The sequence below is a fragment of the Anser cygnoides genome, chromosome 1, assembly GCF_040182565.1.
Source record: "Anser cygnoides isolate HZ-2024a breed goose chromosome 1, Taihu_goose_T2T_genome, whole genome shotgun sequence".
Classification (NCBI taxonomy): domain Eukaryota; kingdom Metazoa; phylum Chordata; class Aves; order Anseriformes; family Anatidae; genus Anser; species Anser cygnoides.
In genome coordinates, this window is record NC_089873.1 from 102631201 (window position 1) to 102647643 (window position 16443).

Below are 16443 nucleotides of genomic sequence, written 5' to 3' on the forward strand. Positions count from 1 at the left end.
TAATACTTTTTTACTCATTGCTTGATACTACTTGCCTGATGCCTCCAAAGTAACAGTGCTCCCTATAGCTCTCCAGTGATTAATACATCCCTCTCCTCTTTGGCATTCCCTACTGATGAGCAGAAGTTCTTACGGCAGATGTGTTTGTTGCTTCTCCTCGGTGTATCACTTAGCTCTTACTGCTGCTGAACTTTTTAAAAAAATACCAATGATCGCTTCATCCAGAGCCCACTGCTCCAGCAGTGGTCACTGTCAAATACCTAGGAAAAAGTGTAAGTTAAGGCAAGTTTATGTGCTATTTTCCTCTGATACTCCTACAGCTTCCAGCCATTTCCAGTTATTCCCTCTTGCATGAAACTCTCCAGTCTCCCCTTGAGTCCATGCAAACTTATGGCACTGACGATGTCCTTTGATGAGAAATTATGCAGTCAACCGTTCATTTCAAGAAGAACAATCTCTTTCTGTTTTGAACTTCATAGCGCTATTTGATGGTCCTCAGTTCTTGTAATGGAAAAGACAGTGAATATTTCATAACCAACCTCTACTTTTCATTACTTTTCATATGTGGCTTTACAGACCTTGATCACATTCTCAGTAACCTTTTTTTCTGGACAAAGATGTGTAGCTCACTCAGTCTAGCTCACTCAGTCATGCCTTTTCATTGCCCTTTCTAGTTTCCGTGGAAAGAGCACAACTGCATGCATGTTTCAAGATATGAGAAAACCCTGGGTTTATGCAAGTGCACAATGGCATTCTCTGTTTTGTTTTCAGTTCATTTCCCAGGAATTTCTACCATGTACTTTGCTCTCTTGATGGCTGCTGAATGCCAAGGTGACATTTTCATGGATCTGCCTCTCATACCCTAAGGGTATCACTTTTGAGTGGCACTGCTCAGTTCAGAGTCCGTCATTTTATATGTGGAGATGGCGTTGTTTTTTTCTCCGTGTACATTGCTTTATATTTGCCTAGATGGAAGTTCACATGCCATTTATTTGCCCAGTCACTCCTCCTGGAAAATCCTTCTACAGTTCTCCACAGTCAGCTCTCATCCTTTCTTCCATCTATACTGATACTTTCAGCACTTCATTCATTCAAATCCATTTACAGAGTTTGATCCTTTTATCTCCTGAGCTTTTCTCTGGCTCTCCTCCACACTGACTAGTTTGCCTGGGACTGAGGGTCTGAGCAGAGAGTCATATCCTGGCCCGGGCCTCCCTCTGCCAGCTTCAGAACAATATATGTCTTTGCAGAAAGGAATGACCATGCTTGACATTCATTGCCCTGTTCCGGAAGGGTTGGATGGATGGTATGGCTGTGTTCTTATGTATGTCCTGCAGCTGCCAAGTTATCAGCAGTCTCCCTCAGTAAAGACTTGCAGCAGAAGTTTGGAACCATGATAGGTCAACAGGTGGATAACTTCCACGTACCAGCAGTTTGGAACTACGGTGCGTGGAGCCACGGTCACAAGCTGCAACAAGGAATTTATAGCTGAACATAAGGAACCCCTTCCCCTGCCTCCAAGGGTATTTCAGCACTGGAATGGGTGTCCCAGGTCAGCTGGGGAAGCTGCACTCTTTGCCTGGAGAAAGCCCTGAGCAACCCCATCTAGATTTGGTGCCAGCCCATCCCATCTGTGAGCAGGGGTTTGGAGCAGAGGCCTCCAGAAGTCCCTTCCACCTGAAATCTTCTCTGTCCCTGGGCAGCTGGCCTCCGATGTGTCTTTGAATGTTTTACTTTGCATTCCTTAGTAAAGGGAAATTTATATATAGAGAGCGGGAGGTAATTTGTTACGGTAGACCCTTAAACAGTTCCAGAGATAAGGTTTACTCAGGCATTGCAAATACAGAAGGTGCTACACTTCCTAAAATAATGAACATGGAGAGTGTGGTGTGTCCTTTCTCTGAGTCACGTGTTGGCCTCCATCCCGCTTCCAATGTTGCATTTTGTGGTCCTCCACTGGCCTCTGCCAGCCTGTATCTCCAAGTGATCCAGAGTCCCTCCTCTGGGGAGGCTGTATAATTCTACTGAGATTTTGAAGTAAATCTGTTGCATACTTACAGTCATTTTAGTGTGCCCTCAGGAATCATTTTACGATTAATGTAACCTTCTTTAGTACATCCAACCTTCATTTAGTGAATCAAATTTTATTTTCAGTTGCTTTTGCAAAAATTAATATCCTCTTCTATACTGTAAATTAAGCTATTGTTAAATGCATGAATGTTTTTATTATTTATTACCTCACTCTAGCTCTAATTGTTTTCATCTATTACACTCTGCTCATCAGAAAATGTTTTTTATTCTCAGATACGTTTTTCATTGAATGGAAGTTCCAGAATTACAGCTTCCATGCTCAAGCTAACATTTTAACACCTCGTGGTTGCGCAGGATTAAGAAAAGAAAATATTAATGTAGACTTAATAAAAAGTAAACTGGCTTTATCTCCTTAGGCTGGAGGCACTATGAAAGTTTATCTTCTAGCACTCTTATCTGGCATCATTTCTTGAAACGGGAGCATTTTAATTTTCATTTACTATTTTACAGTGGCGTGACAAGTGAATTTGTCAACAAGTACTGTTGTTATGAAACACAAGGGCCAAACCTGTTGGCTGAGGTTGAGCTCCAGCTTCGTATGGGAGGTATTATTGTAGACATACGTAGGTAGATCTAAACCCTAGAGTGTTCACTCACATTGTGTATTAAAATATGTGTAATTTAACCTTCGGAACAGAATGAAGTTTCTGAAAATGCACATTTATATATACTGGCTAAGTTTATTTTAAAACATTCCGTAGTGACCCATTTTATATGATATTTTGGTGAATTTAGTTTACCTAGAAGAACGCAATGAAATTCCAGTACATTGCTAACATAAAACTGATTCATTTACAGGAGACGACAAAAATTGAAAACCATCTCTGTTTTTATACAGACTTCACATACTCTGAGCACTAACAGCAGTTTCGACGTCCGTCGCAGGTGGCGGTTGCGTGGCATTTCAGTCTACGTTTTCCATGCAACCCAGTGCTGCCAAGCCTCCCTGCAGAGGTGGTGCGATGCTCCCATCCGGTGTGCGCTTCTGAGTTGCTCTGGGCACAGCCCTCCCAGCTCATTGATCCTGGGGCGCAGGTGTGCGGGAGTCTCCTACAGGAGCAGACCACACTTGGTGTGTTGGCTGTGGCTGACCATAGCTCAGGCTGCTGCCTGCCCTGATGAGCACTGCAGTGTCCTGGGCCTGCAGAGAGGTACAGGTGGCTGGGGAAGCGTGCAGCAGGAGGTGGGGGCTGGAAGTGGGCAGAGAGGCTGGAGAGGGTCAGGGAAAAGCATAGCCGATTTGTTACAAAACTCCTGGCAGTTCGGGTGGGGAAAGCTGTAAGCTAGCTCACTGCCTTCAGCCTGGGCTCAAGATGGATCCCCCAGTTTCACAGTAACGTTGAAGAGAGGGATGAGGTTAAACCTCTCCCACTGGACAAGAACTGTAACTGGAGCATGATTATTTGACCAGGTCTGCCATGTTACTCCTTCACTAATCTGTTCTCCAGCCTGAGTTCACGGCCCCTGCAACCAGGTGTTGTAATTACTCTGTAGGAGACAGAAAAATGCCTGCATCAATAACTACCTTTCATTCAGTGTCACATAAACATTTTTCTTCATAACAAAAGTTACTACATAAAAAAAAATTAAAAAATGCAAGTCATGGGAATATTCACAACCAAGATAGTATTAGCCACAAGCACTTGCCCACTGCCATCTTGGTATTCTACCATTTTGGCATCCTAATCTGTTAATTCAAACAAACATTTTCACTTTTACAATAGAGTCACACTTAGGGTACATATCAGAGGATTGACAACAAGAATGTGACATGCAACCTGAACCCTGACCTACTCATTTATTGCTATCTATCGCTGAACACAGCACCTTTTCCCTTCCCTCTCTCCTGCGTGCCCTATGCTGAAACACCAGGGTTTGAGCATGAAGTCAGGTAATTAGCCGTTCAGAAATGTCATGCGTCAGGATGTCTAACTGCAGTACTGTAGGTAAAACTTTATATTTTCAAGGTACTACGCAGCTGTTAACCCCAATTAAATCTCAGAATCTTCATTTTATAGGTAAGGGAAGTGGGGACAGGAATTAAAAATGTGTTGCCTGGGATCACTACTCACTGGGCAGTGTAAGATGCATCAGCTACTGACGTCCCACCCTCGAGTGCATGTCCCCTGGCTATACTGCTCCAGTGGGCACTCACTTCTGAGGGATCCATTGGGTGTCATTCCATCTTGCTTTCAGGACACTTGCCAGCATCTGCCATGTGTTACAAAGCAGCTGTGTTCATTTCGCCACCCTGGTTCCTCCCTCCAGTGCCGACCTGTCCCTTTGGAGAAGGAGGGAGAGAAAAACAGGGATGTGAATGTGGGAGCTAATGAATTGCAGAGGAGAATCAGTTTAATTCTGCTAAAAGACCAGATTAATTTTGTTAAGCTGATAAAGTAACAGTTGTGGTAGCTCTTTTTCCTAAGTGGTGTGGATACTGGGAGCCTTCAGCCCTCCCTTCTCCTGCCGTTACACCCAGGCAGGACTAGCTGGACCTCAGCTGGCATTTAACCTTCTCAAGCAGACTAGGGCCCTGCAGTTGGGCTGCCTGTGCTGGAGCTGACCCTTCTGTTGGGCACCAGCCAAAGTGACAAAGCCCTTCAGCCCTGGGTGGATCCTGGGGGCATCTCCCAGGCTTCCCTGTCTCACTTGAAATTGTCTCCCTGCTTGGCTGGGGTCGTAAATGACAAACAGGCGACACCCATATGCCCCCAAACACCATCCTAGACAAACTGGTACTGTTTCCCTTTCCTCTGCTTCTGCCGCCATCTATAAACATTTATTTGCTCAGAACCTCAGTCTAATGTGTAAGTGCTGTACTGAACCAGGGACAAACATTCACGCGACTTTCTAAGAAAGAGGCACTCCGCACTGCAGCCTGCGAAGGGCAGAGTTTATCGGGTCCCACAAGAGCAGAGCAGCCCCCGATGTGGACAGTCCCCCTGGGGTGAGAACCGTCCGGAGCTGGCAGGGAGGAGGAGTGGGATCCATTTTGGATGACACATGGGGGATGCCTGTTGAGCGTGCAGGAGGCTGTACCAGGGCTTGCAGGAGAATATGGAGGGGGCTTGGCAGTGCGCCAGGCTGAGCTGGGTTATGTGAAACACAAACAGAAAATGGCAATTCGCAGTGCCTCATAACTCAATCAAACCTATAAAGGGCTCCACGAGGCCAGGAAAAGGTTATCCGTTTGGGCAGCACCACTGCCAAATATTTCCTTTCCAAAACCACAGAGCGGTAAGAACTCATGAGGCATTTAGAGGGATCGTCTGTAGTGGGAAGAGTTAGGTGTAACCCAGGTTTTGCCACTTTATTAATTGTCAGGGCTCATACTGCTTTTATTTCACACACATTCAGATTAGAAGCAGCGCTGTGATCCTCTGCTCTGACCTCTGACATAGCTGATGCTATGCTGAGCCAAATAACGCATGGGTCAGTTCTGCTTTAGAAAAGCCTTAACCCTCTAAGTAGCAGAAACTTCTGCCCCGGTGATTAATTATTGTCTACTGAAATGTACCTGTTTGCTTCTGGCTTTGTTTGGTACTGTGTATGCGGCAGCTGAGAAAAATACTGGGTTGGTATTTCCTTTAAAAAGGGAAGTTTCAGTAAGTGGTTGCCTGCATACTATTTCTCTGATTTACTTCTCTGGACAGAAGACCATCATTGTTGTTCTGGAGCTACTGGATAGCCAAAGTGAGACCTCTGCACCCCGTTACAATGCCCAGAGTGGGAGCTGCGAGTGGCATCGCTGCTGAATGTGAAATAAGGAGCAGCAACGTGTCAGTAACACGCTGTTGCTAGTGCTGTGCATTCAGTCGGAGCCGAGCCGATACCAGCAGGCTGCCAAGATGGCGTGCGCTGAGGTGGTGTTCAGCTGGGGTCACCTTACCGTGCTTGTTTCATGTCAGAAATGTTAATTCTAGATGCTTATCTAGAATAGGGTATAGCGTCAGTGTAACTGGCTGAATTAGCAACCAAAGACCAAATTATGTCAGAAAAGCAAGGCTTCAAAAGGTGTCAGTTCACAGGGATCGGGAGAGTGCTCTGTCTCCGCTAGGTCAGTTTTCAAGCAATGCGAACTATTTTTCTGTTAAAGAAGAGGTCTAAGCTAATGAATTGTTGTGTGGGGGAATTAACGCTGGATGAGTCCCCTGTGGCTTTCATGGTGAGGGTCAAATAAAATATTAATGAAATTAAAACAAACAATCCCCCGTTCTTCCCAAGTACCTTCTGTATGAGTGTGTCTCGGTGCTGGCCAGGGAAGATGAGGAACCCCATAAGAGGCAGGTCGGGGTAATTACTTCCTTTTTACAGAAAGGGAGATGGAAGCAGTGGAAAGCGGTGACCCTGGTGCCACACAGCTCAGCAGCAAGGCTGCACAGCAGCAGCAGGGGCTTTCCCACCCCATGCCTTTCCTTTGATCCCTGGGTTCAGCTCCCTTTTGAGAGAAACGCATCTAGACTCCAGCACTGGCTGGCTAGAAGCCGATCTTTTCAGATCTGGCATGGCCTCCAGGAGTCCCAGCTTTCGGGTGGTCTTACACTTATTCCAAATGCTTGCAGAGCAGAGCATATAACCCAAAAGATGTGGGTGAGTGTGTTCACCTGATGCCTCATCCATGGGACACATTTCATTCTCTTGCAGATTGTCCATCCCAGATGCTGAGTAAGGGAGCTCATACAACAGGCTGGGGGAGGGCAGTGTCTTTGGTTCCACCTCTGCCGTATGGGGCGATGCAAAGGGTCCTGAGCTGGAGCCATGCAAACTAACTTCGGTAGCAGCAGTACTGAAACACCCCAGCCCAATTCCCGGGCTAACACAATCATGGTGCTTTCATACTCTGAACTAGGAGCTGTGTGGCATCGTGAGGTGTTAAATATCTAAATATCCGTGCTTTCAGGACACAGCACAAATCTGCAAGTTTATTCAGAGGGAGCCTGGAAATCTTCCTCCTGTTGCAAAGTGCAAGGATGTGCTGTGCATTTCTGGCAACAACCCAGTGTATGGGGAGGAAGGAGGCCTAAGGAGATGCTCCAACCTCAACAGTGTTGATTCTGTTTGCGTCATGCAAAATCAAAGCTGAATGCATATTCTTGTACCTATTTGTGTACTTTGGACACTGAACAGCATGAGCAGGACTCGTCACATTTTCTGCATAACAGGCTGGTACATGTGTGCATGTGCGTATGCTCTGGGGAGGCCAGGGCTGTACGATACTCTTTGCAGCAAAGACCTTTGGGGGCTCATTACACAGAGTTAGCTAATGACAGCACATGGCCAGTTAGTGATAGTGTAACTTAATGCACTGACGACGAGTGCAAAAAGGGACTTCTGAAGTTAGAAGAATAGCCATTAGGATCTTTTTAAAGCATTCTCCTATTATATTTTTTTATCATCTCTCTCTTTTAAGATCAAATAAACAAGGAAATGGAAATGCTAAAATGTTTTCAGGGAAAAATCAACATACTGATAACCATTCCTCCCTGCTTCCTCCAAAAAGTTATTGTTGCATCACGACTGCCTTGCGTTGTGTGTATCAATCCTAGAAATTGGAAATCAGAGATGACAGCAGCCTAATCTTTTCCCCTACTGATGGGAAAGTTTATTGCATTCTTGGTAAAGATCCTTGCATCTGTGAATAATAACAAAAGAAACAGCAATAGTTTTGTCATACTTCAATAACAAACCACAAAAGGATGTCCCACACAGTATACTCACTCTTTCTCCCCTCCCATCTCCTTGTCTGCCTTTCAGTACACACCAGGATCTCGTTGCAGTGCTGGTGTAAGCCCTCCGTTCCAGAAGACTTGCTCTTCTCCATCTCAGTCTCCCCAGGAATAGCAGAAGGGAGCTGCGGAGCGATAAAAATTTATGTTTTCATCAAACCGGGCCAAGGAGAATGGGGGTCCCGCACCCAAAAGAATGAAGACACGACAGAACAAGGACTCGGTACTTGGGATGGGAGAGGGAGCTGGGAACCCAGCAGGAGCAGTGGGGTGGGACTGAGGTTCACAGCAAAGACAGTGACCATGAGTTTGGTATGGTGGAGTGCCAGGGCCACGGGTTCAGGGCGTTGGGAGGATAGGAGACAGGGCAGGAGTGGAGCGAGGTGCAAAGCAGGACTGATCTGATCATCCCTCTCTAGATGTCAATGCGGAGTGGACGGAAGAAAGAGACTCCAGGGCCCCGAGAGGAGCTCAGGTCACGGGGTCGAGCTTCCCCCGGCGGCGTCAGCACCTCCAGCAGCGATGGCAAAGCTGAGAAGTCCCGACAAGCGACAAAGGTAGTATAAGCCAGTAGGCGAGCACGGGGGGGATCCAGCCATGCGGACCCTATGGGATCTACTACGCAACCCATGCTGTGTTAGCTACTTGGAATGGGTGGGAGCCCTTCTTTTGTCCTCAGCACCTTGCACTTCCCAATATTTCCTACAAACCAGTTTTCAGTCTCACCTGCCCTTTTTAATACTGATTTTTGCCTTTCTCTGGCTCGCTACGACATCCTGCTGTCCATGCCCCACTGTCTGCTAAGCTATGCAACACAGGCGTCGTGGTGGCTGTGTCTCGCCTGCTGCAGGCTGGGAAGGCCTGGCAGGGTGGTAAGTTCTCCTGTGGCCCTGCCACCCCCCTGTTCTCCTCTCCCTTACAGAAAGGCCGGGTGGAGGAATCCTGCGCCCCCAAAGGCAGCAAGCAGGGGCGAACGGAAGAGATCTCGGAGAGCGAGGGGGAGGACAGCAATGCTCCCAAAAAGACCAAAACCGAGGTGAGTTCTGACTGCAGTGGTTACTGGCACACACTGGGCCCTACCTGTGCTGCTCACACCTGCCTAGCTTGAGATTCTGGCTGCTGGGGAGCCCTGGCAACTCAAGTTTTGCTCTACAGGTCTTACACAGGCAGAGCCTGAGTGACGTGTGGCTGGCTGCAGAAAAGCCGCCAAAAGTGGTAACCGAGCAGATGAAGGTTCTCTTTCTTTATTTAGCCTTGTCTGAGGGGGACTGCTGCGTGCCCTGCCTTCCCCGGCTCTGTGGCAGGAGCTGGGTCACCCACCGGCTCTGCATGCAGCTTTCTGTCAGGTTGGACTCTACCTCTATTCCTCCCACAGAACAACGTAAACCACAGATGCTTAGGGCTGCAGGTGGTGGTTGTACCAGTCCCGAAATGTGCAAAATCTGCTCACACCTGCGTGATGCATAGTTAAAGCAGGGCCTTTCTGAAAGGCCAGCGCTGGGCTGAGTCAGTGATCGGGCAGTTGGAGGAAGCCTCGGCTCTTGTAGGGAACTGGAGCAGGGAACTGGAAGCACAGAAGCGCTGGTAAGGAGTGAGGCCGAGAGAGGACATGCTCAGGGGGGCAAAGGGGAGCGGGTCTCCTTGCCGAGGAAGGGAGGTGATGAGGAAAGCCCTGCATGCAGCAGAAGAGCCACTGTGGGTCTAGGGGCTGTGCTGGCGGCACTACCTCCCCTTGCTGTTCGTGTGTGCTGCTTTGTGCTACCTGGTGGTAGCACTGGGTTGTGCCTTGGCCAACGGCCCATTCCCGGTGGTGCTGGGGCCTTTTCTATGCGCTAACTCTCAGCCTCATCTGTAACGGTTACCTGCGCCTCCGAATACAAGACACGCATCACCTCCTCCCCGGGTGTGTGGGACTCATGAAGTGCCTGGGAGCACTGGAGCTGCTGCTCTGGGGAGAGGCAGGAGGTCTGGTGCTTTTTATGCCTTACCAGATGAAGTCTCCTTCCGTCCGTGTGCTTTTTTAGTCCCAGGGCTAGCAGATGAAGGTCAGAGTTTTAAGTGTTGCGTGTGGTCTGGGAGACCGCATAACTTCTCCTTCCTCGTTCTGCTTCAGGAGTTACCCTGTCCTCCGTCCCCGTCCGATGTTGACAGCCTCGATGGCCACAGCTTCAACGATGAGATGAGCAGCGACCCACGGGACATCGACCAGGATAACAGGAGCACCTCGCCCAGCGTCTACAGCCCTGGCAGTGTGGAGAATGACTCCGACTCCTCCTCCGTGCTGTCCCAGGGACCGTCTCACTCCTACCACCACCCTCCGCTCTTCCCCCAGAGCCCTCCGGTTGCCCCCCCTCCCGACAACCTGGCCCGGCCACCTGAGCCTGGCTTTGGTCTCCCAGGCGAGGTCCACCCCCAGGGCCCTCCCGTGGGCCCCTACCACTCCCAGCTAGAGGGCCAGGCCTCCCGAATTTTCCAGGCTCAAGCCCCACAGACACCCACCTCCTCCTCTTCTGCGGTTGCAGCCTCTTCTGCCCCCTCCTCCTCCTCTTCTTCCTCCTCCTCCTCCTCCTCCTCTTCCTCCTCCTCCACCCACGCTCCTCTCTATCCCACGGCCAATGTGGTTCAGGTCGGGGCCAAAATTGCCAGCGGAGCAGGGGGCCTCTCAGCATCAGGGGGTCGCGAGCAGACCCTTGGCACCAAGCACAACCCGCCGCCCACCACCCCTATCTCCCTGGCATCGGTGGTTGGGGGGCTGCCCCCTCAAAAGACGTCCCCAGTCAACCCTCCGGCTGCCCCCCCGGCCTCGGCGCCTTCCTTCCCCCACGTCTCCGCCAACCTGCCACCCCCGCCGGCCCTGCGCCCGCTGAACAACGTGGGGGCCGCCTCCAGCTCCCCGGGGATGGCGGGGCAGGCTCTGAGCGGGCACCTCCCGTCACCCCACGGCATGGGGCAGGACAAGGCGCAGCCCCTGGCCCCCTCACGCTACCCCTACGCCCCTCCATCTCTGCCAACCTCCAGCTCCTCCGCCCAGTACCCTCAGCCCTCTCCAGCCCAGCCCCTGCCCAGTTACACGGCCTCCTACGGGCACTCCTTCCCCCCACCCAGCGGCCTCTCCGTGTCCAGCCAGCCCCCCAAGTACACCCAGCCCTCGCTGCCCTCCCAGCCTGTCTGGAGCCAGGGGCCACCCCCCTACAGCCGTCCCCTGGGCAATGCCAGCTCCCACCCCGCGGCCTCCTTCCCCAGTCAGTCTCCCCATCACCAGCAGCCGCCCCAGCAGCACCACCACGGCCATGGGAGCGGCGGGGGGGTCTCCCCAGCAGCAGCAGCGCCCCCCCCCCAGTCCTCTGGGGGCTATCCCCATGCCCTAGAGTCCAACAGCCATCACCCTTCTCATGCCACGTACGGGCTGCGTCTCTACCCTCCCCACAGCCAGGCCACTTACAGCCAGGCGCCCTCTGCCACCGCTCCTTCCTCCTCCTCCTCTTCTTCTTCCTCCTCCTCTTCCTCTTCCTCCTCTTCCTCCACCTCTTCCCAGGGAAGCTACCCCGCCATGTGCACTCACCCCCAGGGGCAGAGTCCTGCCACCTACACCTTCCCCCCACCGCCACCCCCCTTCCCCAGCCCACGGGGCTGGCCCTCCAGTCACCTCTGCAGCCACCACCCTCTCCACCGTCATCGCCACCATGGCCTCCCCCTCCACGGCCCCCTACAAGACCATCTCGCCCCCGGTGCCCCCCTCGGCCGTGGCCCCGTATGGGAAGCGGGCGGCTTCCCCTGTCCCTACCTTCCAGCCCCCAGCGCCCTACAAGCCAGGCTCGCCCCCAGCCTCCTCGGCTGCCCCGTTCCGGGCAGCAACCCCCCCCGGCTACCGTGTGGCCTCCTCCCCAGTGGCCGGTGGCTACAAAGCCCCCTCACCAGCCCCACCTGCCCCACCGCTGGCGGGGAGCATGGCTGCCCCAGCCCCCCCACCGCCCCCGCTGCCGCTCAGTGCTGCCCAGATCAAGCAGGAGCCGTCGGAGGAGTACGAGCCCCCTGAGAGCCCTGTGCCGCCCGCTCGCAGCCCCTCGCCACCCCCCAAGGTGGTGGATGTGCCAAGTCATGCCAGCCAGTCGGCCAGGTGGGGGCAGCGGGGTCCCCGTCCCCGTCCCCGTGCCCTGTCCCCCTGCCATACCGACACGCTTCCCTTCTCATTCCCAGGTTCAACAAGCACCTGGACCGCGGCTTCAACTCCTGCTCCCGCACGGACCTGTACTTTGTACCCCTGGACGGCTCCAAGCTGGCCAAGAAAAGGGCGGACTTGGTGGAGAAAGTGCGGAGAGAGGCCGAGCAGAAGGCGCGGGAAGAGAAGGAGCGGGAGCGGGAGCGAGAGCGAGAGAAGGAACGGGAGCGGGAGAAGGAGCGGGAGCTGGAGAGGAGCGTGGTAGGCGTGGTGGGGGCACAGCCGGCGCTCGAGGATGCCCTTGCTGGTTCCCCGCTGGGACCCTGACGTTGTTTCTCTTCTGTCTTGCAGAAGATGGCCCAGGAGGGCCGGCCGGTGGAGTGCTCGTCCCTCGGGCCTGTCCCCCACCGCCCCTCCTTTGAGCAGGGCAGCGCCGTCGCGACCGTGCCGCCCTACCTGGGCCCCGACACCCCGGCCCTCCGCACGCTCAGCGAATACGCGCGGCCCCACGTCATGTCCCCCAGCAACCGCAACCACCCTTTCTACGTGCCGCTGGGCGCCGTCGACCCGGGCCTGCTGGGCTACAACGTGCCGGCCATCTACAGCAGCGACCCAGCCACGCGGGAGCGAGAGCTGAGGGAGAGGGAAGCCCGCGAGCGAGACCTGAGGGACCGCGACCTGCGCGAGCGCCTCAAGCCTGGGTTTGAAGTCAAGCCAGCCGAGCTGGAGCAGCTCCACGCCGTGCCGGCTGCTGCCATGGATCCATTCCCACGCCACGGCGGGCTGAGTCTGCAGACGGCCCCCGGCCTTCATCCTGCCTTTCCCTTCCACCCAGGGCTGGGCCACTTGGAGCGGGAGAGGCTGGCGCTGGCAGCCGGCCCGACCCTGCGCCCCGACATGTCCTACGCCGAGCGCTTGGCGGCCGAGCGTCAGCATGCCGAGCGGGTGGCTGCTCTCAGCAACGACCCTCTGGCCCGGCTGCAGATGCTCAATGTGACACCCCATCACCATCAGCATTCCCACATCCACTCCCACCTCCACCTCCACCAGCAGGATGCCATACACGCAGGTAAGGACGGCGCAAAGCAGTGCTCCGCTTCCTGCTGCCCCCCCCTTGCACTCCTTCCCTCTGTCGTGGCGAAGCCCACATTCTGCTGACACAAGACTTTGAGGGCCCCAGATCCGCATCTTCAGGCAGAGAAGGTCAGCCTCGTGGTCGTTTGGCCTCGTCCGCACTCCCAATAAGACACCGACCTCAGAACTGAGGTGTAGTCCCATTTCCTCGTCCTACAGGACAGCAAGGTAAAAGCAGTTTAGTGATGCAAATCTCATGGAAGCAAAGTCCAGACTACAATGTAATAGAAAAAAAAAAGTGCTGTGCCTGCTGGGGTACTGTGAGATGTCAGTGGGATCTGGTAGCTGAGTCACAGACACCCATGCTAATCGTCCACAACTACTCAGAGATAGCAACAGGTACAAATTAAAGGCCTGGCGGTGAGTCCAAAATACTGGGGAGAGTAGTGCAGACTTGCAGGTCCTTTCAGAATTGGCTCTAAGGAGCAGTACTTCTCCCTGAGGAATATGGGGACAGAGCTATGCCAGACTGCTGCGTGTGAAATTCAATGCAGGCAAAAGGAGATGTTACTGCGTTGCCCGGCGTTGAAGTCATTCGTTCCACCCCTAACACAAAATGACCATCTCCATGTCTGTTTCGTTGTTGCGCCTTCCCTGTGTGACTTGCAAAGCATGGGACAATGAGCTTTTGATGTCTTTTTCTTCCCAGCCTCAGCCTCTGTTCACCCCCTTATTGACCCACTTGCCTCGGGATCGCATCTCACTCGGATACCGTACCCAGCTGGAACCATCCCCAACCCTCTTCTCCCTCACCCCCTACATGAGAACGAAGTGCTGCGCCACCAGCTTTTCGGTAAGAATGCTCGCGGGGTCTGCTGGTCTCCTTTGAAGAGCGTCAGCAGAGCTCCGAGGGGCAGGGTGGTCGCAAGGGGGTCGCCAGACCCGACGAAGGTTTATTATAGATAGACAGAGCTCTGGCGTGGCGTAGGACAGGCCTGCAGTATCAGGGGCTGAGCGAGTCCTGCACGTTGGCAGGGCTGGAAGAGTAAGTGCCGCAGAGCCTCAGCTGGGCTGTGGGACCACAGGCAAGGACGGAGCTGTTATACTAACTCATTTATTCTCTCGTTTGCGGTTGCAGCTGCACCCTACAGGGACCTGCCGGGGTCTCTCTCTGCGCCCATGTCAGCAGCACACCAGCTCCAGGCCATGCACGCGCAGTCAGCTGAGCTGCAGCGCCTGGCTCTGGAGCAGCAGCAGTGGCTTCACGCCCACCACCCTCTGCACGGAGTGCCGCTCCCCACGCAGGAGGATTACTACAGGTGCACGGACCCGCTCGCAGAACGCTCTTTGCTCACATACTAATGCTGGCCAGCCTTGGCCCGAGGAGGGCAGAAGTGGGGGGCCAGGGGCATGTTTCCCTGTAGGTGGGTGGCTCCAGCGTGGCCCCACGCTGGGTGCGGGGGTTGCTTGCTATGGGGCACAGCCCCATAGGGGAGGTCGCTGTTGGCCAGAGGTTGCTGTGGGGTTTCAGCTCCTGTCCTCAGCAGGGGGGGAAACCCAGCGTGTTTCACACGTGATAATGCAGTTGTGACTAACTGATACCTGTGCCAAAATACCAAACATTCACAAGGGCTGCATGCTTTTGCCAAGGTGAGGCTTTCGCGAGTGCACAGGGAAGCACGTTGGGAGAGAAATGCAGTATTTTGTTTTGGATAGCAGCTCTTCCTTGAAGGATTTGCAGGGTTTTCCAAATCTGCACTGTCATGCAGGACTAGGCTAGCAAAAGGCAGTGCACAATACTACATCTTTTATCCCTGCGTCTTCTCCCTCATAATCACCTTGTTCGTCTTTATCCTAGTCACCTGAAGAAAGAAAGTGACAAACCCCTTTAAATGGACTCCTACTGTCAACACGACATCCTCATGTCTTTCTCTGAAGAGGAGCAATCAATCAGCCAAATCCCGGGGGAGGGGAAGCTGCAGAGTTACACATCTTGATCCTACCATGCAGCAGACTGCAAGAGAGGATGGGACGAAAGTAGAGGATGGCATCCTGGGAGCAGAAAGTGGAGAAAAGAAAACAGGGAGGGATCGAAACGCCAGCGACAGACGCCAAATGATTGGCACGCGATTTCAGCACGGCTCTGAAGTGGCTGAAACCAGCGTCGTAAAGAGCTCAAAAAGACAAAGACTGGTGTGAATTCAAGACTGCAGCAGCTCCATCCTTTGTTTTGAGGGAAGTTATGTTAAGTAAAAAGCGTAAAGCATTGCAGGACTTCACGTTCATGATGCAAAACCCAGCAGAGCCTTTTTTCAAGACGCCTCCTCCCCCCCCCCCCACACACACTTTAGATGTAAGATACTGCTTAGTGAGACAGAAAAACAAAGCGGGACTTTTCCGGCGTGGCTTCCAAATCTCCGAAATCCCTTCAGATGCAAACGCGGCATTACTGGACCCCTTCAAAGACGGCTTCTCTTGCCTGATGCCAAGGCGTTGGTCCCGGCCAACTGGGTGCCAAGCACCACGAGACTTGCCTGCAAGGTGTAGGGCTGCCTTCCCACACCTCGAGGGGACGGATACGGCCACGAGGTGCGAAGCACCACCGCCCGGACTCGTCAAGCAGCCACCACCCCTGTACCCTGCCAGCCCCACCGGGAGCGCCGATGGGGGCCCGCGAGGTCGCACCCCGGGACCGTCCCACCCCGAGGCCGCGGCGGCCCCCTTGCCCCTCGCCCCCCTTCTCCTCGGTGTACTTTAAGTCATGCACATCCTGTTATAGACGTGGCAGTTTTATGTAGCAACTTGTGACCCCCCCTTCGCCCCCCTTACCCCCGCGTGCGTGTCCGACCTCACGGTTGTATAACCCGCCCGGCCCCCGTATATATATATATATATATATTTACTTATCCATTAAACGGAAGGAGAAAACCAACCGGCAGCGCAGCTGTGGAAACACACCCGCAACACCACCCCCCTGCGCCCTCCCGATTCCTCCCCCCCCAGCCCCCCCAACCACATGCTAATAATTTATATATAAAAATATATATATGAAGCTCTTAAAAAAGCGAACAAATGAGCAAAAACAAACAAACAACAAAAAACAACAACAAAAAAAAACCACCCTTCCGGAACCAGCCTCCGTTGTGTTCATTTACCGCAGCCGGGGGGGGGCCAGCAGCGCCCCCCCCATCCCCCCGCTCCCCCCCCCCCCCCCCCCCCCCCCAGGGGACCGCGGCTCCCCGCCGCCACCAGCCCCCGCCCACCGCTGCTGGGGGCGGGGCCTTCTGAAGCCACGCCCCCCCTCCGCCCCGCTCCCGCCAATCGCGGCGCTCCGCTCAACACACCCGCGGCCGCTGAGCCAATCGGGAGCGCGAGATTTGCATACGGCCGGCG

At 53.5% G+C, this 16443-nt stretch overlaps 2 protein-coding genes and 1 long non-coding RNA gene across 3 annotated transcripts in view; 1 reads left to right on the plus strand and 2 right to left on the minus strand.

Annotated features, from left to right (window-relative positions):
• Positions 1 to 16443, minus strand: part of PHB2 (prohibitin 2) — a 167319-nt gene that overhangs the window by 124066 nt on the left and 26810 nt on the right. The gene's annotated exons all lie outside the window — the stretch shown is intronic.
• Positions 3179 to 7943, minus strand: LOC136791835 (uncharacterized). Its single transcript, XR_010834682.1, has 3 exons — positions 7810 to 7943; positions 4164 to 4372; positions 3179 to 3579 (listed from the first exon to the last, which is right to left on the minus strand). It is a non-coding gene; the product is annotated as an uncharacterized lncRNA (long non-coding RNA).
• On the plus strand, positions 7999 to 15982 carry ATN1 (atrophin 1). Its single transcript, XM_048051564.2, is given in 10 exon segments — positions 7999 to 8040; positions 8237 to 8374; positions 8740 to 8853; positions 9931 to 11424; positions 11426 to 11934; positions 12015 to 12237; positions 12328 to 13045; positions 13760 to 13903; positions 14189 to 14369; positions 14909 to 15982. Coding segments are annotated over 10 exon segments (3582 nt in total). The 5' UTR covers positions 7999 to 8013; the 3' UTR covers positions 14943 to 15982.